Source organism: Falco naumanni, chromosome 2, assembly GCF_017639655.2.
Source record: "Falco naumanni isolate bFalNau1 chromosome 2, bFalNau1.pat, whole genome shotgun sequence".
NCBI classification, from domain to species: Eukaryota; Metazoa; Chordata; class Aves; order Falconiformes; family Falconidae; genus Falco; species Falco naumanni.
In genome coordinates, this window is record NC_054055.1 from 9,497,926 (window position 1) to 9,521,657 (window position 23,732).

At 41.8% G+C, this 23,732-nt stretch overlaps 1 protein-coding gene across 2 annotated transcripts in view; it reads left to right on the plus strand.

Annotated features, from left to right (window-relative positions):
• The window catches only part of LOC121083183 (prolylcarboxypeptidase), a 34,386-nt gene that overhangs the window by 6,548 nt on the left and 4,106 nt on the right, over window positions 1–23,732 (plus strand). For both annotated transcript variants that reach the window (XM_040583287.1, XM_040583288.1), the window contains exons 2-8: window positions 10,893–11,033; window positions 12,092–12,193; window positions 12,489–12,670; window positions 13,333–13,490; window positions 14,788–14,960; window positions 17,565–17,729; window positions 20,103–20,290. In XM_040583287.1, the coding sequence (XP_040439221.1) occupies window positions 10,893–11,033; window positions 12,092–12,193; window positions 12,489–12,670; window positions 13,333–13,490; window positions 14,788–14,960; window positions 17,565–17,729; window positions 20,103–20,290 (1,109 nt within the window). The remainder of the gene's footprint in view (window positions 1–10,892; window positions 11,034–12,091; window positions 12,194–12,488; window positions 12,671–13,332; window positions 13,491–14,787; window positions 14,961–17,564; window positions 17,730–20,102; window positions 20,291–23,732) is intronic.

Here is a 23,732-nt window from a genome sequence, read left to right on the forward strand (position 1 = left end):
CTGAAGTAACAAGCTGTTTACAAGCCAGACATGCATGAGATAAATCCTGTTAACTTCATTTAAGTTATTTTGACATGTACCAATTGCCCATGAGCTTCTAGCTGTTGAATCGGTCTTGGATCTGAATTTCTTGCCTTTTTTTTTGGAGGGGGGGGGGGGGGGATGACATGATAGCTGGATGGGGAGATGAGGAAAGTGAAGTTCAACATGGGATTTGATGCTAATGTGTTTTGTATTGATTTCTTCATCTGCCTTCGAAGAAATCAAGATCAGCCAACAGCATAAGAACTTGTAGACTGTGCAGATAATTTGTAACGTTATGCAAAGTCGGTGTGACACTAGAGATTCTGGAATATTTAGCTTTTATATCTAAAGCAATGAAACCTGTATGAAACTTAGTGGGGAAAACTAGGCTGTACTCAGTCGTCTTCATATACTTGCAAAATGGTTCATTTCTTTCTTTTCCAGGCATGTGAATTCAGAGAATAAAATATGGACAGAACAGTAGGAGTTGCATTTCTTTTAAGCACAGTCAGCAGAGACTGTTGTCCTTACCTGTAGTGTAAGGGGATAATTATCTCTTTTTATTTTAACTTTTTAGTTACTGTCTCCTAAGCTTTAGCTGAGCCCTAGCATGGATGGAGTATTTTCTGATACTCAGCGCTGTTACAGTGCCACTGCCAAGCGTCATTCAGTTGTACTGTGGTGTGGCTGCAGTTCTCTAAAAACATACAGTGAGTAAAGAAAAAAACCTGATCCTTTTGGACTGTTGTTTCTATCTTTAAATTGACATAACACCTTTTTCCATTATACCCTTCTATAGCCAAGATACAAAGTTTACATATGAGCTTACCCTCATGTCAGGCTTAAAGAGAGATGAAGATTAGCTGGGAAAGGTGTTTGTAGAGTAAGATCAGAGAAGTGTGTGTCTTTCCTGAAGAGGAGAGGGTATGCTAAAAGGCCTGCCTGCATGGGATGTGAGTATGCAGGGAGCTCTGATACTGTGTGCTAGCTTCTCCCTCGGACTGCTGATATGGACACCCTTGGTGGCGCATCTCCTTCCATTCCTAGTTAATTTATTCTGCTTCCAAAGGGAGTAAGTTTTCTTGCATTGTGAAGCAAGAAACCTTTCTAAAAAAGCATCCATGAAGGGACCTAATGTGTAAAAACTAGTCAGAGGTAGGCTTAGATGGTAGTTTCCATGCAGGAACTTCCTTTTAAGACAATGGGAACTGAAAGTGATGGGCATCAGGCCCTTTGACTTGGACTGAGGCCAGGCTGAACTAGAGGAAGTGGGTGAAAGCAAAACTAGCATTAACAAACAGTTTGATTTATGCCTTAAAGCAGCAGCTTGCTTTGCCCTGCTGTGTGATTCCCTGAAAATGGTGTCTTCCACAAAAGCTGTTCAGAAGCACATGCAGCTCTGGAAGTGCTGGCATTTCTGTAGTGTTTCCTATGCGGTGATAAATATCTGGCCACCTACAAGTGTACAGTTTTCAGTCCTGCAAGTTGCTGCTACTTGGAGGGGGTGGGTGGAATGTAGAGTTCCCTTGACTCCTAAGCAGGAGCTCCTACAAGTTGATGGCAAATTGCTTTTACCAATGTCTGTGGAGTTACTCAAAGCCTGTTCCAAACAGCGTGGTTCATAACAAAATGTTCTTGCCTACTTTTAAGTGGAAAAAGGAAATGAAAATAGAAAAATAATGGATAAAATAAATGGATAGAAGTCTGAGAGCCTCTAGATGCGAAAAATGTTGCTTTGCTGTCAGAAAGGCATCTGTGGCCCAGCTCATTTCTGGGTGCTAACTGCACTGATATAAAGACCCATCATTTATCCATATGTTTGCTAGAACTTTTCATCCACTGGAGAACTTTTGTCATGGCTGTGACAAGAGACTTTGATGTTTCTGTTGTAAAGTAGGGCAATCTGCAGGGAGCAGATTGCAAATCACTTGCTGGGAGCCATGGATGTTATTTCCATGAATGCTGCTGCTCTCCATATCATCCCATCTACCAATGTCTGAGGCCTGCAAGCAGACAGTTGTTCTTCAGTGTTCAGATACGCCGCAAGCTTGCCAAAGTAGCAGTTGCTATGTGGTACTTTTGCTGTTGCATAAGGGCTGTATGACTAATTAATTGCTGCTTTGATGCTTTGTTTCCTGAAATTTTCCCCCCTCTCCCCCTTAAATGCTCATCAGAATTGGTGACTATTAAATAAATGATCCACAGTGGCATGTGTAAAATCCCTAGCACTGGACCTTATGGAGGTATTTGGTGCCTTTTAGTACAAATAAACTGCCATCCCTGCACTAAGCTTTTGCCATTTTGTCTGTGCTTTGTCTAATTGGAAGAATATCTGGATGGATGACAGGACAGTTTTCCTGTTTGCTTTCACAATGTCTGTCTCTTCTTCCTTGGATCCCATCTTGTGTGGGATTAGTTAGTAGAAAATAAAATACAAATAATAGTGGTTGAACTAAGTCTGGGAGAATGATGCAACAGAGCAAATTTCTTTGTAGCTCTGAAAATCTGGGAAGTAAAAGTTGCAACTTTGGTTGAACCTTTAAAGGTATTTGGCAAACTAGAAAGTTTTAGCCTTTTTTGGGGGAGGGGTAGAAGTTTTTAAAATATTTGACTAAATCAAAATACTGTCTTGAATCTGAAATATTGCTCTTCCCTGTGTCTCAATTTAAAAAAAAAAAACTGAGGAAATCTTCCAAATGAAAACTGTTTTGATCAGAGATGATCAAACTTATTTTACAAAATATTTTGTTTAAACGATTAGTCCTGCTCAAAATGTTAGGACACTCTCAGCAGAACTGGAATGTTTTTATATTGTTTAATCTGTGACATATTGGAGGTTCAAGTCCAATTTTTTCCTGTCCTCTGAAGTTAATCCTCCAACTGCGATGTATTTGTAATTCAATCTGGAAGGCAGATGGAAAAAATTAAAGGGCTTTGCCTGTTAAAGGTCTGCGAGACCTTTCACAAGGGTAACTTTTGTTTTTGTTGTAGTGCATCATCTTTGAGCTTACTTCAGCCTTATATTTGGGTAATACAGCTCTGACCTGGTTGTTCCATATGCCTTGTCCCTTGGAAGAATTTCGCCAGGATCATAATGCCTTGAATGGGACCATCAGTTATGGGGATATTGGGCAGTGTGAGTAGCAGTTTGTTATAAATTTATGTAGCTGATTGATTCTCAGCAGCACAAGCCTCTTGATTGCTTGGAAAAGGGCAGTGGTGGGTATGGTTAGGGAGAGTCAGCAGTAAAGTTGATAGAAGTGATTCCTGCCATCTCCTGCCTTGGTCACCCATTATCCCTTGTCCTGGGGCTTTGCAGCCCTTGAGCCTGGGACAGAAAATGTTGGGAAGGTCTGTAGGACCTCTCAGACTGTCCTTCCAACTGGAGAAGTTTTAACTAGGAATTGCATCTTCACTGTGACTGCTGGAGGATTTTACGCGTAAGTAATGAAAGCCTAAATGTGTTCATGGGCTTCATCTTTACATGGTAAGCAGAATCTGGAGTTTCAATTGCAGCACAAAACTACTAATGGTTTGTGGAAGTTGAAACCAGTTTGTTTGTGTTCTTGTTAGCTGCTAACGTTTCCAACATAAAAGTAATGCTTCATCATATACTGTTCGTTACTAACAAGGGCTGACCTGAGTCACCTGGTGCTTTCCTACAGCATATCCTGTAGCTGTTTAAATGTTCTTTGGTCTTGTCAAGTGGCTTGTCCAAACTCTGATTCAGGGCAGGGGTAGAGTTCCTGTTTGAGGCTTTCCTTTTCAGTGCTTTTTAATCACTGAAGTGATATATGTGTGCTAAAAGCAGACTTCCTTGAACAGTTGCAGCCTCCCAGGAGCAGGTGACATGATTTCTGCAGCATAGAAGAAGAACCTTCAGTAAAAATACATGAAGCATGATTCTAGTCAAAGGTCAGTGTGCTCACAAGGACATAGTTGCAACGGAAGGGATCCTTTTGTTACAAGGATCTTAAGCCTGTATTTGTTTTGGGGACAGTGTTTGGCTGAAAGCTAATTCCAGCCAAGGAAAAATTGCTAACAGTCGCTCTAGACCATTGCTGGTAGAATAGGAGCTGGAATCAATTAACAGACAAAAAAGCATATGTGCTATGTCTTTTGTTAAATGTGACAGATCTATTAATCTAGGAACAAAACCTCTGAATTATGGGAAGTGTGGAAGATTGCAATGACATGGAGTCCCTATCTTCCAATTTACTTATATATTTTTGTGGAGGACCTTCAAGTTAATGGGTTAACAAGGCCTGATGCAAGAAGGTGCAGTTTACATCTCCCCGCTTTTCCACTGAGCATCACATGATTGCGTATTTCAAGTGGTGCAAATCTTCAGTCTCTGCTGTCCCTTGCACAAGTGTCAGGCTAGAAAGCAAGGAAACTCCTCATTCCTTGCATTTAAAATTGAAAAGATAAAAAAAAAAATCAAGATTAGCTTTGTTTTGATCTTTTTTCTTCTGCACTAAATGAGCAGGAACAAACTGAGAGAACCTTACCAGCTGTTGGTGAGATGAAGCCTCAGTCCTGCCAGGCTACAATGCACATAAATGTGCAATAGGAAGAAACAAAACAACAATACTGTCAGGGAGGGAGGCCTTTTTTTAAGCATTATTTTTTTTAGCTTTCGCTTCTGGTTCTGTCTGCCCTGCTTTGAAGACATAAATGGTGTGTGAGTGTGTTGTTTTTTTTAGTGGTACTCTACTGCTGCAATGTTTTTTATGGCTTGAATCTTTAGTTTGGGCCCCCCTTGAATACGATGCTGTACAAAGATGACAAGGCAGACCCTACCATCGTGGGTCTGCAACTTAAGTGGCAGAAGCAAAGATTATAAAAGGAAATAAAACTAACAGGGCCAGTTAACTGGACCAGAGCCCCAACAGCTCATCAAGAGCAAAACCAAGAATAGAAACACATCGGTGTAATCCCGAAGAGGCTAGTGCCCACGCTGCTGTTCATGCAGGAGGATATCCTCAGCCTGTCCTGTATCTGCCTGTCTTCAGGAAATAATTCAGACAGGATGAGCACTCAAAAGAACTCCATGAACGCGTGGAGGGTGGAGTGTGACTCTTTAAATCCCCTGGCTTCTCACCAGTAAAACAACTGACTTGATATCACATGGAATATCCAAGTTTGTGAAAATAAAGCTACTGCACAGAGGATCAAAACACAAGCCATGACAAAAGCTTGCAGGCACAATCTTGCCAGAAACTCAAAAGTACAAAACTACCAGGTGCTGTCTACCTTCTTGAATGATATTAAATGCTTTTGGTTAGAAGCTACTCTATGAATTGAAGTTTTGTTTTGGGTTTGGGTTTTTTTGGGGTGGGCTTTTTTGTTGTTGTTGGGGTTTTTTTATTTTTTGGTAAAAAGCTTGGGTTTGCTGTCCTCTCTCTGTAATCACTATTGACCTTAAGGTGCTGCTGAGAAGGAAGTGGGTTTTAGCCCACATGTCCTGTTTTGTCTTTGTACTTTACTCATTGCCATAGTTCCTGAATACTTCCAGGAGTATATTAAGCAGACTAACATCTGTAGAACAGCTAACTAACATCTGCTGTGCTTTTTTTGTACCCTCCCCAGGGAAGATGTGTGGCAGAGTGGCTTGTTTTGTTTTAAATGGGCTTCCAAACCAACAAACACATTAAAAAACCTCATCCTGAGAGAAGTCATCTTTGAGAGCTCAACAAAAGCATGTGATACATGTGCACATATAATGTAAAGTCAAAGAAATGTGCCATGTATTTCAGGTAGAAGGCAGCAAGGTGGGTTTTGGCCCTTCCTTCCAACCTGAATTTGTTCAGTGGACCAGCCTGGAGAAGGCTCCTTGTTCCTGAGCCAGTGAGCTGCACTTCACTGTAGAAAGTTTCTCTGAGCTAAAGAATCAAAACTGACTTGAGCCTTCAGCGTCTTGTGCACAATGTCTCGTGCTGCCTACTGCTGGTTTTAATCAAACTCGGGGAGTGCAGTTCTCAGCAGCCGTGCTTTGGGTAGTGGCTGCAGTCTTCCATCTGGAGCTGGCTGCTTCTTCAGCAGTCTGTTGTGTGTTATGTATGTGTCTTCCTCAAATGCTTTGTGAATCTTTGAACTCGGAGTTCTGCAGGAAGATAAAAGGTTGTTCCTGTTTGTAATCAAGTGAGGATCACAGGTTTTTGTACAGGGAACTGAAGTTTTGTTGCTTGTTTTCTTTGCCTCACAGCTGCAGCTCTTCAAAGTATTCTCATCCTGCCTACATCAGGTAACAAAAGTTTAAGGGAAACTTACTCATAACATATTAGTTTCAGTACTCTTCTATTTTTATCTGTCATTTTACTACTATCAGGATGACTCTTTCTATGCAGTGTTTTATGCATGTTGTACTTTCATTTGTAATAAAACATTGCTGTTGTATTGCTGATGATGACTATATTCTTATTTCTAACCAAACTTGCTAGGTAGTCCTCTTTACTGAAGCTTAACATTTTAGGCTGTATAACTGCTTTGGATTAATCCTGGAACAGTTTCGTTTTGGAAGGGGACTTTGCGTATCATCTGGTCTAACCTCCCACTCAAAGCAGGGCCAACTTCAAGGATGTGTTAGGTTGCTCAAGACCTTGTACTTACTGATGACATCCTGGCATTAATTGTAATGATGAAAATTGTAATGGGAAAACCCCTTGTACATGCTAGTATACCTTGACCGTTGTTACTTTTAACCAACAGTTTATGTATTGTGAATGTACTAAACTGCTTTTTTCTTTTGCTGTTGTAGTGTAAGTCTGGTTGCAAAAGCCACTGCTCATTTTGCATAAGTGTGGAAAATTTTAACTTTTTAATGGAATCTGACTTAAGAAAAAATGCTACAAAAAATATACCTAGGTAATGTCAGTTGTAAAGTATACTTCCGACAGTTTGTGGGGTTTATTCCTTGCTTGCATACGTGTTCTGTAAAGGATGGTGAAAGGACAGGGCTTGTTGAACGAGGAGCAGAGCTCCCACGTGCAGCCCTGCAGGTTCCTGCAGCAGTTTGACTACACGACAGCTCCATCTGCTGTTCTTCAGCACAATTTTATATCAATTCTTGTGCTTCCCTCTGATTTAATAAATTTTCAAACTGTTTTTACTCTTGTGAGGATACCTCCAAACTGCATGTTGATGTTCTGGATTCAGAATTTCTTTGAATTCTTGGCAATAACCAGCAGTTGTGACATCTCTCTCTTCCTCTGCCTGTGTTAGAAGCATTAGCTTTTTTTAGTCATTATGTGTCTCAGCCTTGCAAAAGCAAGTTACTACAAGGTATTGAAGCCCCATCATCTAGCAATAAAGGAATTCCTGCTCTTCAATTGAGTAATATGTACTTGTGATTTTAATTTTTTTTTCTGGAGAAGTCTGGACTTGTGTCCAGGCTGGGATCTTACACATGTCCATGGTGTGTGTCATGAGTATGATGAACAGAGGCAGTTTAGCTGCTGTGAGGCTATCAAAATTTTACAGAATGAGGAAAGAACAATGTGACTGCTGGCAGTGAGTGAGTCTACAGTGTGGCTCAGAGTCAAGATGGAGAACCATGACGCTTTGATCAATGCGGTTACTAAAACTGGCAAAAGAGAACTTAAATTCCTGTGCTTTTCTCCTTCTTGGTATTGAGAGGCAGACTCACTAGAGCATGGGGATTTGGGGGTTTGTTTTGTGGGAGTAGACTGAGAGATCACATTATAAGGAAACCTTCTTATAGTAGAATATATCTCTCAAGAAAATTAACTGTCATTCAGGAAAATATATTCATGTTGGGCTAATTATATCCTAGCTTGCTAGCTTGTCATGGTTTAACTCCGGCCGGCAACCAAGCACCACACAGCCGCTTGGTCACTGTCTCACACCCAGAGGGACGGGGAGTAGGCTTGGAAAGGAGCGTAAAACTCTAGGGTTGAGATAAGAACAATTTAATAGATAAAGCAAAAGCTGTGCATGCAAGCAAAGCAAGGGACTCATTCACTGCTTCCCCTGGGCAGGCAGGTGTCCGGCCATCCCCAGGGCAGCAGGGCTCCATCACACGTAATGGTTACTCGGGAAGACAAATGCCATAATGCCAAATGTGTGTCCCCTTCCTCTTTTTTCCCCCCAGTTTATATACTCAGCAGGATGCCATGTGGTATGGAATATCCCTTTGGCTAGCTTGGGTCACCTGTCCTGGCTGTGTCCCCTCCAAGTTTCCCATGCCTCCCCCCAGCCCTTTGGCTGGCAGGGCCCAAGGAACTGAAAAGTCCTTGACTTAGTACAAACATCACCCAGCAACAACTACAAACCTCAGCGCATTATCAACAGTGTTCTCGCATCAGAGCCAAAACACAGCACTGTACTAAGAGGAAAATTAACTCTATCCCAGCTGAAACCAGGACACAGCCTGTGGAATAGGAACAGTAAGATGGGCTTTAGAATCTGTTCTGCAGGACTGTATTGAATAGTCTCAGCCTGGTGCCAAAAGGATGCTTATCCATTAAAGTATTCAGATTTTGGAGTGTGGGGGTTTTTTCCCCCTTCACTATGTCTTTTTTTTTTTTCATGTTAAGCTGCCTGCACGGAGAAAATTTTTGTACATGTTTGTAGTTCAGGGAAGCTGAATACTTTTTGTGGTGTAGTTTTGTAGTTGGTGCTGTGGCTTCAGGCAGAAAGGATGCAGAATCAAGTTCAAGTGAAATGTTTAATTTCAGATGATTCTATAAAAGGCAGACAGAACACATGAGCCTATTTTTTTTTCTTATCACTGGCTAGCAGCCTAACCAGAAAAGTTAAATAGAAAAATACTTCTCCCTTTTACAAACAGTCCTGGAACAAAAGACGTATTAGTTGTACTTTCTAACAGTGTTGGAGTTTATTAAACTATACTATGTTTTTTTTTATTAGAATGTGCCTTAGCTAATCCTTTTCTAATTGTCCCAAGGTCTTATGGCCAATAACTTTTTCAGTTGCTGACCTTGTTTTGCCTTTTTAAATCTAATCACTATATCTAATGACTCTTGATTATGCTTGATGTAGGAAGTTGAAATGAAATTAGTAACTGTGCAAACAAAAAAGGGAGCATGTGAGTTGTCAGTGTAAAATAAGCCCAGCGTATGTTATCAGCACTTGAGTTCAGTGAAAAAGCCCTTAAATACATATATAATAACATCACCACATACTTATAAATAAGTAGTAAATGGTCCCGCTGAGCAAAACTGTAGAACATACATAAATTAGTTTTATGTGGGTCTGGAAGCAGTTCCTGAAGTTAACTTATTCAGAGTGAGGACCTTGTCTCATATCTGACAAGACCACACACAGACCTTCAGCTGTTCCTGCTGTTCTGCTAGCAGTGAGCTGCAACACAACTGTCCTTTCACTTCAGTCCAAGAGTGAGAAACTTTTGAGAGTGTTTGGAGAAGGCACTTTGCAACAGATTGTGTATCTTAAATAAGTTCCTGCACTCTTTGACCCAAAGCAAATATAAGTACGTGGTGTGGAATAGCTGGATCCTGCAGGTCAACAGTTAGGCTTTCCTTAACTGCCTGGAGGAACCTGCCTAGTGCTTAGGTCACTGCAGTAACAGCAGGTGTTTGGGTTTGTGTGTGATTTGGTGCTTTTTTCACGTTTCCTATTTTCAGAACATCTGAAAGTTAACATTAAAGTTTGGTTCTTGGAGCATCTGAGAGATTTGACAAAGTTCTTGGTGTAAAGGCAGATGGGTGAGCTGAGATCTTGAAGCCAGCAGATGTCAGGCTGTTACCACCAGCAAGAAACTATGAAAAGATGATGCTTTGTGCTAATGAAGCCAAATTGGGAAGCTACGGGTCATCTTCAACTGATAAATAAAAGTAGTGATGATTTGTGAGTACAGGATGATTAAGCAGGATAACTCCTCTTGGAGTAGTTCTGGGGGTGTGTGTTGGTTTTGTTTTGGGGGGTTCTTTTGTTTTTTATAGTAAAAGCCTGCACAGGTATTCCAGAATAAAATTATGCCCATGCAGGGAGTTACCTTGTAAAAGGAACTGATAAACCTTCCCGGACAGATGAATGCTTGGGGAAGGGTCAAGGGGGATAGTGCATACAAAACGGTGTGAACAAGCTGAGAAATTGACCTTAGGAATTGAAATTGTATTTCTGAGGGAATAAAGCTGAAATTTCTGTGGGGTCTGCGTTAAATGGTGTATGTATAGGCTTGCAATGTTTGTAGGGCAGTGGAAAAAATTGAGGTGGGTATAGGGATTAATGAAAATTGCAAGGAGAGAAGGAGAAGCATTCCACAAAACTATCTGAAAAATCTCAGTAGCACAAGAACTACAGAAAATTATTATTTTCTAAAAATTAAGAAAAATCTACCACTTTGTGACAAGAATCTGTTTAAATGTCAATCTTATTTCAAAAGGGGGAAGAGAAGGAAGTGGGAGGTTTTTGTTGGCTTGAGTTTGTTTGGTTTTTTTTTAATAAGTAAGGCCAGTAAGGATTTTCCCTAAGACTCAAAACACTGGGTAACAATGACTTTTTGCTTGATACAGTCTTATTACATCATAGACCTTGTGACCCCTCAGCAGATTTGTCCGACTTCCTAAATATACTTATATCTCATGTTAAGTATGATACTATAAAAAGGGCGTGTTTTTTTTTTTTATGGCTGAAAAAACATTTATCCTTCAGCATATACACCTGTAGTTCGGGCTGGTTTCATTGATAATGCAGAATTCTGGTGCATTATGAATATAAATTACTTCAATGTCATTTTTTTATCTTGGTAAAACGTTTTTTCCTTTTCTTTATTTTTCATCTGCAGAGTGACTGTCAGCACTTCCAGGGGACTCCGGAATTAATTTTAGTTTTCTGAAAATGTTGTTTCCTTGTTCTTACAGATTGATCACTTTGGATTTGATGAAAACCTTACATTCCAGCAACGGTATCTAGTAGCAGATCAGCACTGGAAGAAAAACAATGGACCAATACTGTTTTATACAGGCAACGAAGGAGACATCACATGGTTCTGCAACAATACAGTATGTGGAAAATAGATGCTTGATCTTGAATTACAGGCCTTCTTTCCAGTAGTGGCATACTGAAAAAATAAGAACAAGGAGACAGGGTCAGAATATCATTTAAAGAGAAGTTTGTAGTGATTGTTATGGTTGTTACAGGAGGAAGAGGAAGCTGAACGGAAGTGCAGAAAAAGTTTTAGGGGGGTCAGGGTCCCATTTGAAGCCCATAGAAATCAAAGGGATGTGCTTGTATTAACTTCCTGGAGCAGTGAAGAAGATTTCTAGAGGAAACATAAGGTGCCTCAAGCTAAGAATGCAAGATTTTGGACCAAAATACACCTATCCTAGTACTTCAGATTCCCCGAGTAAAATGGGAAGTTTTGATGTTTTTTCCCCTAAGAAAAATATGAAGTGGAAGACGTGGAAGTTTTTACTTCCCTGAGCGAAACAAATGCAGAACAAAGTGTGTGGGTATTTTTTCAGCCACTTCAATACAAAGTCCAGTAACGCAACAAGAGGTGGCATATGCTGAGCTCAAAGCAACCAAGGACTGCTTACCCACTTTGTTCTGTCAGCAGGCGATCTCTGTCCGCCTGTTTCCATAACTGGTGGTAACAAGCTGCTGTCAACAAGTTGTAGTTAATTTATTAGTTCAAAATAAGTGTATTGCAATGTTCTAGGTTATCGCTTATTGCCAAACAAATCTTGTGTTTTCTGTAATTAATGTAGTCTTAACTCAATGTTGAGCATACGTTTATTTCCTATGGATTAAGCTTGTGCGTAGGAGTTTTGGCAAGATTGCCTGTGTGTACTCACAAAACAATACTGCTTAATATTTTGCAGCATTAAAATATGTGTATTTTCTTTGTACGTGTCCCTTTCTATGGGTAGATATCTGGGTTTGTGTGTTTTCTCATTTCAGTCATACTTGAAAACCAGATTGCACTTTGGCTTTCTAGTTGTATTTTGATAGTGATAGCTTTCTCATCAGAGAATAAGAGTTGGAATACACTAGATTGAAAGTAGACTTTGAAAATAATTGATCCAAGTTATTTAAATGTCTGTTTTCCTCTAACTAGGGTTTTATGTGGGATGTGGCTGAAGAACTTAAGGCCATGTTGGTATTTGCTGAACACAGATATTATGGAGAATCTTTGCCCTTTGGGAATGAGTCTTTTAGTGTAAGTGTTGTCATTTGTCTTCCTTAAACGTGTTCTATAGAAACATAATTCTGCCTATTGTAATTCCTGCCACTGCAATGACTGTTAGCCTGAGTAAGACTTAAATGTGCTAGAAGCACACAACTGTCCTATTTTTGTAACTATCAATTCTAGGATATAAAAAAAATCTCAAGGGACACGCCTGCAAAGAATATTTCATTAGCACAGATCTAGAACTACAGCTGCTGTGGGGAATAGAAAGACTGCTGTGGGAAATCACTCCTGTGCTGTACATAACCTGTTTTCTTTGTCTCAGGATTCCAAGCATCTGAATTACCTGACCTCAGAACAAGCTCTGGCAGACTTTGCAGTACTGATTGAGTACTTAAAGGCAACCATTGCAGGAGCCCGTTACAGTCCTGTCATAGCTATAGGAGGATCTTATGGAGGAATGCTTGCAGCCTGGTTTAGGATGAAGTACCCCCATGTGGTAGCTGGGTGAGTGTACTCACCCTGCTCAAACAGAGCAGGCACCTGTTGCTTCCGAGCTATAAATATTGTGATACTGGGAGAAGTATCATAATTCAAGCTGGCTTGATTTTTTTCACTACTGGGAGGAGGAGTTGTTACCTTGAATTTGGGAAGAGACACTGCCTAATAAAGATAACTCTAGGTCAGCAGGTACTGAGTGGTGTATATTTTGAGAGCTGTCTGTTAGTTTTGTAAGAACAATTATGAATGCTGACTTTGCACCTAAATTTTTTTTATGATCACCAGATCATAAAAACCCTACAAAACCAGTAATTCCCCCACCTTTGCTAGAGAGTAGACTTTTGTGGGCAGGGGCTCTCTTCAGTTGAGTTTGCACAGCTGCCAGTGAGAAAGACCTAGCTGCGAGATGAGAATGAAAAATAATAAAGCAAGCAAGTCTGAAATTCTACTTCATGTTTTTTTGATATCTTTGTACTTGTGTCCAAGACTTAACCTTCAACAGCCTTTGCATGCGGAGTTATGGAATAGTTTTGCAATTTATGGTTAGTCTGCCTGGGGCTCAGTGTTCAAGTTGAATTATAAATTCTACTTAGTGGCTGTAGGGACGGTATTGACCAGAGGACAGAATTTCACTTTGCAGGAGTTCAGCATCTTATGTCCCTTTGCAGAGCTCTGGCAGCCTCTGCCCCAATCTGGCAGTTTGGTGATTTGGTTCCCTGTGGCGCTTACTTCAGCATAGTGACCAATGATTTCAAAAAGAGTGGGACGGGCTGCGCAGAAAGCATCCGGAATTCCTGGAAGGCCATTAACCACCTTTCTTCAACAGGTAAGACCTCACCAATACTTTTTCGAAGGGTTGTAGTGTTCAGGATTGTGTTAAAATTTCATAAAATCAGCAAGCTTGTGTTATGACTTTCACCTGTATATGTATTGGGTTTTTTGAAACTATACTTTCAGTACTGAAAACTTCCAAATAAGTTTAGCGTTATTTTTTTAAATATACTTTGTTCAGACCTGGTGTGATTCAGAATCCAGGTCCAATCATCCCTAAGATCAGACAAGCAGCTACCTCCAGATCAGAACCTCAAGGCTTGTATTCCTTTCTGACAAAGTAGGCCAGATAGTTGTTACTTTAAAAAAAAATAAATATTTAAATACCAACTGAGGGAATTGGATATAGAAGATCACTGCAATCTTTATGGATTCAGTGCTGGGGATTCAGTTGGACTCTATCTTAAGGGTCTTCTCCAACCAAAATGCTTCTATGAATCCACAGCTGCCTGAAAGGATGTTGTAGTGAGGTGGGGGTCAGTCTCTTCTCCCAGCAACAAGCAATAGGACAAAAGGAAACAGCCTCAAGTTGTGCGGGGGGAGGTTTAGATTGGATAGTAGGAAACAATTCTTCACTGAAAGAGTGGTCAAGCATTGGAACAGGCTGCCCAGGGAAGCGGTTGAGCCCCCATCCCTGGAGGTGTTTAAAAGCTGTGTAGGTGTGGTGCTTGCGGACATGGTTCAGTGGTAGATTTGGCAGTGTTAGGTTAGTGGTTGGACTTGATGATCTTAAAGTTTTTTTCCAATCTGAATGATTCTATGATTCTATATCGGGTGAGGTCACTGTACAGCAAAGGAGTTAAATTTAAAAAATAATCTTGCTACTTCGGCGTCCTAAAGAGAAAGCCTGGTATGATGAATTAGGTAATTAAAATCAAGGAAGCTGAATTGGATGAGTTCTAGACCAGATAAAATAAAGGCCAGGAGAGTACCAAGAGAACTATCTATTAATAGTCCTTGCACTGTGCGGTATCTGGTTTGAAGTTTTCCTCTCATTGGAAGAAGCTTGCCCTGATGTTTATCTAAAAAACCAGACAGATTTACAAGACATTTGGCATCTTTCTGATAAGAATAATGTTACCTTAATTGTGACATACCCATATGCTGAAGTAGCAGATTGCATTTCCCTCCACTTAGAGGTGCTGACTAAAATTTGATCTGCTATGCCTGTATGTGGAATTTCACCAGATTAGTTATGCTAAGTGAAGATTTTTTTAGCAGCAGCGCAGCTGACCTACGTGTTAATGGTACAATAGTCTAAATATTATTTTGTTTAATTTTTTTTATTAAAGATGCAGGTTTACAGTGGCTTTCCAACACATTTCATTTGTGCAGCCCATTAAAAAATCTTCAGGATGCTGCTATGTTGAAAAATTGGCTGAGTAAAACATGGGTAAACTTGGCTATGGTGAACTATCCCTATAAAGCTGACTTCCTGCAGCCTCTGCCAGCTTGGCCTATACAGGTAACGAGAATCATTGTCTTGTAGAGTTGATCATTTGGCTTAACCAATTCACTTCTCTCCTAGCCTTGTACCTTTTCCTTTATTTTTGTCTCTGTAGAGCCCATATGGCTGAAAAAAAGAGAACCAGGGCAATATCTTCTTGTGCATTGACTGGTTTGTTGACTAACTGCCATTTGTGGGGCTAATAGGTTGCATCAAGAGCCCAGCAGAAGAAGAGTGCCAACAATGACTGAAAAACCTCAGCTGTCCTGGGGAGTTGTTCTCGAGGAGCAGAAATGCTGCAGAAAAAGCACATGCACTTAAAACTTCTGATGCCAGGCTTAGCTGACACTGCTTGCAATTGAAGAGAAAGTTTTAAGCCAATGTCCTTTTTCATGTGGGAAATGTAGTGACAAAGGAAATGCAGATCCCCACAAATGTATTCCTTGCAGGGTCACTTCTCAAAGCAGAACCACTTTTTCACACTTGCAAACCTTCCCTTGTGCAGTTCTATTTATTGGCATTGCTTTCTCCAAGACTTCTGTTTTCTTGGAGTGTTTTCGTTCTTTTAAGACTCCGGCTGAATTTCCCTACGTGGCTTTGGGTTACTGTATATGGAAGGTGAGGCAGATAAGATACTAGTATTTTTGGCTATTAAGCAGCAGATAAAATTTTTTTCCCTTGTGTAGAGCTAGCTGTCTGATGGAGGTAGGGAGGGACATTCACCTGTCCTGTGTGGGTGGCTGCAAAGGGCAGTATGAACACCTTGAAAAGTATTTCTGCTTTCTTATCAATCTGACACAACCTAAGAAATGTGCTCACCTTCACCTGTGTCCACACTATCTCTGACTGAAGTGTAAACTAAAATGGAAGAGGCTGCTGCTCGACTGGACAGTGCTAATTAATGTATGAAATGGGAGTTAAGCTCTTCAGATACTTAGTTCTGAAACAGAAGCTCTAATCTGACTCTGAGGCTGGGAAAGGGGAGAAAAAATGTGTTTGGGTATCTGGATATATATGCATGTTGCTTAACCTGTTCTCTTTTGCGGGCTGCCAGTACTATCTCTGAAATACTGTTTTCTGTCTTACTACATGATCTGAGCTTCAGATACAGGGCTGTAGCCCTCTGCTGTGCAACCTCTAATTGTGGAGTTAAGAACTGATGGCTGAGCTAGCCAGACCATAAAACCTATTTGGAATGACAAAATGTGGAAGCTGGGCTCTGATGTTGTCTATAGGGAACAAGGGAGGGATCAGTTTCCTAGCTTCCATAATGAAAACAAGGGAAAAGATGATACAGGGGAGGGAAGGATAGTAAGTCCACTTCTGAGACAGGGTTGTTCAGCCTGGAGAGGAGAAGCTCCAGGGAGACCTTGTAACAGCCTGCAGTTCCTAAAAGGAAGCTGGAGAGGGGCTTTTTACAAGGGCCTGTAGCGATAGGACAGTGGGGAATGGCTTTAAACTGAAGTAGGGTAGATTTACATTAGATACTGGGAAGAAATTCTTTATTGTGAGAGTGGTGAGGTGCTGGAACAGGTTGCCCAGAGCAGCTGTGGATGCCCCATCCCTGGAAGCATTCAGGGACAGGTTGGACGGGACTTTTGATCAGGTGTTCCCTGCCCATGGTAGGGGGCTGGAACTAAATGATCTTTAAGGTCTCTTCAAACCCAAACCATTCTATGACTCTTGGAAGATGCATGATTAGCATTGGCCTTGAGTTGTGCCTGTGCTGCTGTCCTTGGAGCAGTACTGGAGTTGTAGTGCATCCTTTGCTCCCTGCAGAAAGAAACTGGGTTCTTCCAGTTGGCTGGGAGCTCAGATTCACAGCTTCTTGCCCTTCACCGTTCTTGTATTAGTCCTAACTCCATGGGAGCAGGAGTAAGGAGAAAGCCTTGTCAAAGAGAATATTTTCACATTTGTTTTTTTTAATGTTTTAACATTAAAAAACTTCCTGGGGCGGTAGTTTTTCTGGCTTTGGTTGGTCTTGTTTTTCCACTACTTGTATCCTCAGTTAAGGTTTTGAATTAAACTTTACCTGAGGTCGCTCTTAATTTTTCACAGGTGAAACAGTGCCTTGTTCTACCACCTCATTTTCTGAACACAAAGTAGTAAGAATTTTGCAATGCAGTACTACTGTATAAAAGAAATTTGAAATATTAGAGCTTTCCTTACATGGATTTTTCCATTTGTACTACAGCAAACTGCAGGGAACTCCAACCTGTACCTGGAGCTTCTTTGTTTTATATATATATATATATATATATATTTGCATGTGTTACCTTTCATTACAGAAAAGCTAAATATTCTTTTAAGTATCATCTATTTTATTGCATGTGGAATGGACTGAAAAGCTTGGTGAATGAAATATTAAGGTTGTACTAATTTTTAAAGTTTTTTTAATGAGGAAATGTAAAGTTTCAGGTTCCATTTACATAGTGCATGCTACTATGATGCATATGGCTTTTTATGATAATGCTCAGGGTATATCATTGCATAGAAAGATGCTTTCTGGAAGTGGTCTGACTAATTTGAGAATTAGGTAACTTGAGAAGAAATGTATATCCTATCAAGTGTAACATTAATCTTTATTTCTTATAGATTTAGACTCTTCTTTCTGTGTTGCAGGAAGTCTGCAAGTTCTTGAAGGATCCCACTCTCTCTGACAAACTGTTGCTGCAGAATGTTTTCCAGGCAGTAAATTTATACTACAATTACTCAGGAGAAGCCTCATGCTTAGACATGTCTGAGACTGCAACAAAGAATCTGGGCCAGTTGGGTTGGTACTATCAGGTGTGCACTCTATTCTTTATAAATTGCAGCTTGATGAGATTTTTGAGCTAGAGGTGGTGAGAATTGTCAAGTAATTTAGCTGTCAATATATTGTCAGATGTAATTGATGTATGGATGACAAATGTAATCATGAAGCAAGTATGATTGTAGTGGGGAGGGCAAGGCAGAAGAGAAGCAGCTTTCTCAGGTTTAGGTTCAGTCTTCATTATCTAGGTAATTGTTGAGTTTCAGCTGTTTATATAGACTGGTAAATGATGTGCAGCAGCATCCTGGTCTTCTAATTTCCTTCCTCATCCCAGCCATCCACCCCAATTTGTGCATGCAAGTATGTCAGGATACTGATGTTGGTACTGATTTCTTTTAGCTAAACCTGTTTATCCTGTAGCTTGCCGAGACCCAACCTTTCCCATTAAGTAGGTAACAAAACTACACATCCCTGTGGTAAGTGGTCCAGGGCATTCTGCACTCCCCATCCCATTTACTAAGCACGTGCAACGCTTCCATACAGTCTCTCTTCTGAGGAGCAGGGCAGCTGCTTCCAGAAGCAAGGTGTTAAGGATTTAATGTTCAGGTAGTAACTGTGTGCTGTTGACTACTGCCTCCTATGTATTTTTTCTGCACAGCCCTAGATGTGTGGGCTTTATAAGTTGTCCTCTGTGACAGGGAGGGAAACACCATATGGGTAACAAAGAATATGGCAACTGGGCTCATCAAAACAACATATCCACTCTGCAGCTTGTTCCCTGCCTGCTTCTGAGGGTACGTGGGGAAGGGGGCAAGGAGGAACAGACTGTGAGTTAGGTTAGTTGGCATGGTGAGGGCTGTGTTGCTTCCAGGATATAGTTGTGTTTTTTTTTAGCTAGTGTCGCTAAGGTGTCAGAGTATAGTTCCTGTGAAAGGTGAAACTTTTCCTTGGTGTCAATGAGAAGGGCCATAAGGAGGATCTGGGGAACTACAGGCCTGCCAGTCTGACCTCAGTGCCGTCATACAGCACGTACAGGACAACCAGGCAGTCGGGACCAGTAGGCGTGGATTTCTGAAAGGCAGGTCCTGCTTGACTAACCTGAATCTCCTATGGCAAGGTGACCTGCTTAGTAAATGAGGGAAAGGCTGTGGATGTTATTTACCTGAGCTTTAGTAAAGACTTTGACACTGTTTCCCACCATATTCTCCTGGAGAAACTGGCTGCTCATGGCCTGGGTAGGTGTAGTGTTGGCTGGGTAGAAAACTGGCTGGATGGCTGGGCCTAAAGAGTGATGGTGAACGGAGAGAAATCCAGTTTGCAGCCAGTCGCCAGTGGGGTCCCCCAGGGCTCAGTACTGGGGCCAGTTCTGTTCAGTATCTTCATCAGTGACCTGGACGAGGGGCTGGAGCGCACCCGCAGTCGGTTTGCAGAGGACACGAGCTGGGGGCAGTGTGACCTGCTGGGGGGCAGGGGGCTCTGCAGGGGGTCTGGGCAGGCCGGGCCGAGGGGCCGAGGCCAGTTGTATGAGGCCCAACGGGGCTGAGTGCCGGGCCCTGCCCGTGGGTCACACCAGCCCCCCACAGCGCTGCGGGCTGGGGGCAGGGGGCTGGGAACTGCCCGGCGGGGAAGGGCCTGGGGGGGCTGGTCGGCAGCCGGCTGGGCATGAGCCCCCCGTGTGCCCAGGTGGCCACGGCGGCCAGCAGCGCCCTGGCCGGTGTCAGCAGCAGCGTGGCCAGCAGGGCCAGGCAGTGCCCGTCCCCCTGTGCTGGGCCCTGGTGCGGCCGCCCCTCGAGCCCTGGGCTCAGCGTTGGGCCCCTCACCCCCAGACAGACCCGGAGGGGCTGGAGCGTGTCCAGAGCCGGGCAGGGGCTGGGGAAGGGGCTGCGGCACAGCTCGGGGGGGGCAGCTGATGGAACTGGGGGCGTTTAACCCAGAGAAAAGGGGGCTCAGGGGGGACCTTATCGCTCTCTACAGCTGCCTGGCAGGAGGCTGCAGTGAGGTGGCTGTCTGTCTTCTCCTGAGTAAGAAGTGACAGGACAAGAGGAAACAGCTTGAAGTTTTACCAGGGGAGGTTTAGATTGGAGATCAGGAAAAATGGTATTCGCCAAACGGGTGGCCAAGCATTGGAACAGGCTGCCCAGGGAAGCGGTTGAGCCCCCATCCCTGGAGGTGTTTAAAAGCTGTGTAGGTGTGGTGCTTAGGGACATGGTTCAGTGGTGGGCTTGGCAGTGTTAGGCTAATGGTTGGGCTTGATGATCTTAAAGGTCTTTTCCAAAGTAAATGTTTCTATGATGTTTTGACAGTAATTACTTATCAACTGGTGTTTGACCTTTTTTATTTAAATACTGCACTAACAGCTATTGGACAGTCTCCTGGGAATACATCTTGTTTACCCTGCTCTTTTTCAGGCTTGCACTGAGATGGTGATGCCCATGTGCACAGATGGTGTCAATGACATGTTTGAGCCTCAGAAATGGGACTTTGATGCATTTTCAGACCAGTGTTACAGGTTCTGGGAGGTGAGGCCACGCCCCTCTTGGATTCTTTCTATGTATGGAGGGAAAAACATCAGTTCATACAGCAATATCGTTTTCAGGTGAGCCTTATTTCATCTTATAGAGTGGAATCTCCTACCAGTTTAGGTTGTCAGTGCAGAGAGCCTGTCTTATAAGTATCTAACAGGTCTGTCTCCAGCACTTCAACTGATTAAGTGGTTGGCTTGCTTTGTGTTGCTCTTTAGAGTAAAATGGTCAATCTGCAGTGGCCAAAGAAGTCAACTGTTCCATTGCTGCCTGTGTGACTCTTAACAGAAGAATGTGGTTTGGGATTCTGCCAAACGTAATCTTCCCACGTGGATTCCTTATCTTGTGGCCAAAGTCAAAGTTTCTCATGCTGGTAAATCAGTCTAGCTTTTATGAAGCCAAAGCACTGTCTCTTCCATGTAAAAGAAAGCCTAAACAAGCTCTAGCTATAACACAGGTTCTTGGTCACAAAAATTATTGCTCTGGGTGATAGCCTTGCAGAAGGGCTGGAGTGACCTTCATTTTTCCCTTTGCAGAAAAGAGGGAAATAACTTGGAGTTTTCCTATTATTGGCAATTAGACAAGTTTCAACAAACTTGTTTAAGTTCCAAATACAAATAAATGTTTCTGTTCTAGCAAGGTGTACTGGTAATACAACAGAAGTTTGTCTGAAACATCTTTGTATGTGGACAAAAGGTGAAAGAAATGTTTCTGTCTAGTGTAAAAACTAGTGCATGCTGCTTGCTCTCTACTCAGCCTTCACTTTCCTTATTTTTAGGTTAAACTCTGCTTTCTTTAAAGGGAATTTTGTGTAGCTGTAATTTTGCAGTGTGGCGATAGAAAGTTTTGAGCAGTTAAGTACTGGCTGTTCATAAAGTTTTGATGTGGTAGGGAGGCATTTAATAAACCCATTGAAGCCTGTGCTTCAGGAGTTCTGACTTGTGCTGATCGTGCACTCTAGGCAGCTCCTGGATATATGTTCCTCTGTGCTCTGGTTAAAATTGTGTGAGGGACTACAAAAAACAAACAAAAAAAAAGCAAGCCCTACCACTTTTTTAAACAAAACCACAACTCTGAATTAGTCTGTTGGACTTGGTGAATAGGTGTGTATTTTAAAAATATGAAGCCATCACTTGAATTGGGGATTATTCTCCAGATTTCAGCTGTTAACGTTGGTCTGTTTGGCTCCAAAGGCCTGTTGCCTCCCTCTTGTTTGCCTCTTGCTGTTTCTGTCCCAGCAGGATATCTAGTCTAGTGAGAAATTCCATCCTTTTTTGGAAAACTTTTTAATAAAAAAAAATAATTGTTGGTTTAACTTAATTTCTGCTGCAGTGTTGCTCATTTCCAAGGCTTCACAGCTCTGTACAGTAGAAATCTACTTTGTAAGCGATAGACAAGCAAACAAATCTAAGTAAGTGTTTTAAGAATTTATGCCAGCTGAAGGAGCTTGAAATGAGAAAAGCTTGAAAGCAACCAAATGAATGAAGAAGTGCTGTACACACAAAGCTCTGGATCTCAAGCTGGGTTGTTTCTCTTCAAACAAATACATTGTCAACACTGTACATTTTATATAAGAGCCTTTTATCCCTGAGCACTGTGGAGTGCTTTACAAAAAATATCCCTATGTTTACCAGGGGATGTGGCTCCCTGTGGGGTGAAAAGGACTGTGTTTCAAGTGTCAGGCAACTTGCACAACAGTGTAGCACAGGAAGGGAAAAATACTCCATCTGAAAAGGACCACTGTAGGGTGGATTTATCCAGCCGCAGTGGGATTTGGCCACGATGCTTAAACTGGTGTGGCTGCTTCTCCCTCTATGAACAGCGCATCACTCTGCAGATTCACACTGTTGTATGTATCGCATGGTATCAACACAAGAATCTCCATTGCTACTTTGGTACCTTCTTGGAGGTACGTAGTGTGTGAGTGGGTACTTAGGCTGTAGGCAGATACTGCTTGCCTGTCCTGAGCAGCGCATCTTTATTAAAACAATAGTTTGAGGAAAATGGGGTTTTCAGAACCCTGTTTGCCCATTCTCTTGCAGCAGGTTCCACTCCTGATACTCTTGCTGGAACATGCTGTGTACTTGGTGTAGAAGTGTTGCACGGTGGTGGAAATGGCATTTAACACTGTTCATGCATGTGGTGGCAGAGAGCTTGTAGCAGCTGGTAGTGTCTTGTCACCAACATACTATGATAGTCAAAATCAGCCCAGGTTATTTCAGACAGTATGCAATTTGATGTGCAGTCTAAAAATTTGTATTTTTTTTAATCTGGATGGATCACACCTAGGTTGTATGCTTCTAACTTAGGGCACCCACCTATCCAGTTCTGCTCTGGCAGGGAAGAGGCAGAAAGTGTAGGCTCTGTTTTGAGATACTGGATCTATGTGCAGAAGCAGGGATTGTTAGCATAAAGGAGAATGGAGGAAAAGAAGAGATGGCAGAAAAATGCCTGGCTGAAGAGAAAAGGTGAGAGATAAAAGTTAATAAAAGGAAACTTATTTTGTTTCAGCAACTGTGAAGAGTGGGCCTATTAAAGGATGTACAGACTGTGCTGCTAAGATTGTGTAAAACTTCTTCTGAGAAGGACTAGAGGGCTGATTAGGCTCTGAAGAGATGATAGGGAAGGGAACTGTTTGCTGTGGGATAGGCAGGACCTTATTTATGCTGTCAAGGAAATACGATGAATTGAAAACAGGACTAGCATGCTGATATTTTGCATTTTTTTTTTTTCTGAAGCCTGATTTGCCTGGCTACTGCTAGAAAGGAATGACAGACTTCTTTATTCTTTTCTTTTACTTCTGTTTACATTGGGGAAACTTCTGTCCTGTAAAAGATGGGCAACTGAGTACTTACATGGACACTTAGCTTTAACACATAAAGAATCCATGCCATTGGTACTGATTAACCTTTATTCTCTAAAACTATGAAAACTTAAAATGATTTTGTGATGAGCTCTCGATCCCCCCCCTTCTCCTTTCAGCAAGTGTCACTTCCCAGACTGCGTCAGTGCCTCTGGTGCCATCATTTGGCAGGAGCACAGAGGACGCAGCCAGAAGCTCCCAAAAAAGCCAGTGTGTGTTGTTTTCTTGTGGCATGCTTAGCTTCCACATGACTGGGACCAAAAAGATCCAAGTTCATGTACATCTTGGGTCTCTCAGCAACTCATCCCTCTGTTGCCAAGGTGCTCTGCTGATTCAGGTGACCTTTTAAATCCAGTGCTTTTTGCTTATTGGGCAGCTCTGTATGCTTTTTGTTTTACAGATACACAATGTTTCTCTTCTCCTAAGTCATATTTAGAATCACAGAAAGTAAAAAACCAGAGATTCATACTGCTTGTTTGGTGGTTGGTTTTTTTTTCAATGGAGAAACAAACAAAGTATCAGTTCAGACCCCATCAGGTTTTTACTCTTAGTTATTTCTACAAAACTCATATTTACTTATCATTTCTTTCTGGTATTTTCTGGTGCTGCCATAGTGGTGTTTTTCTAGCTGCATAGCTGTTAATGTCCAAGGA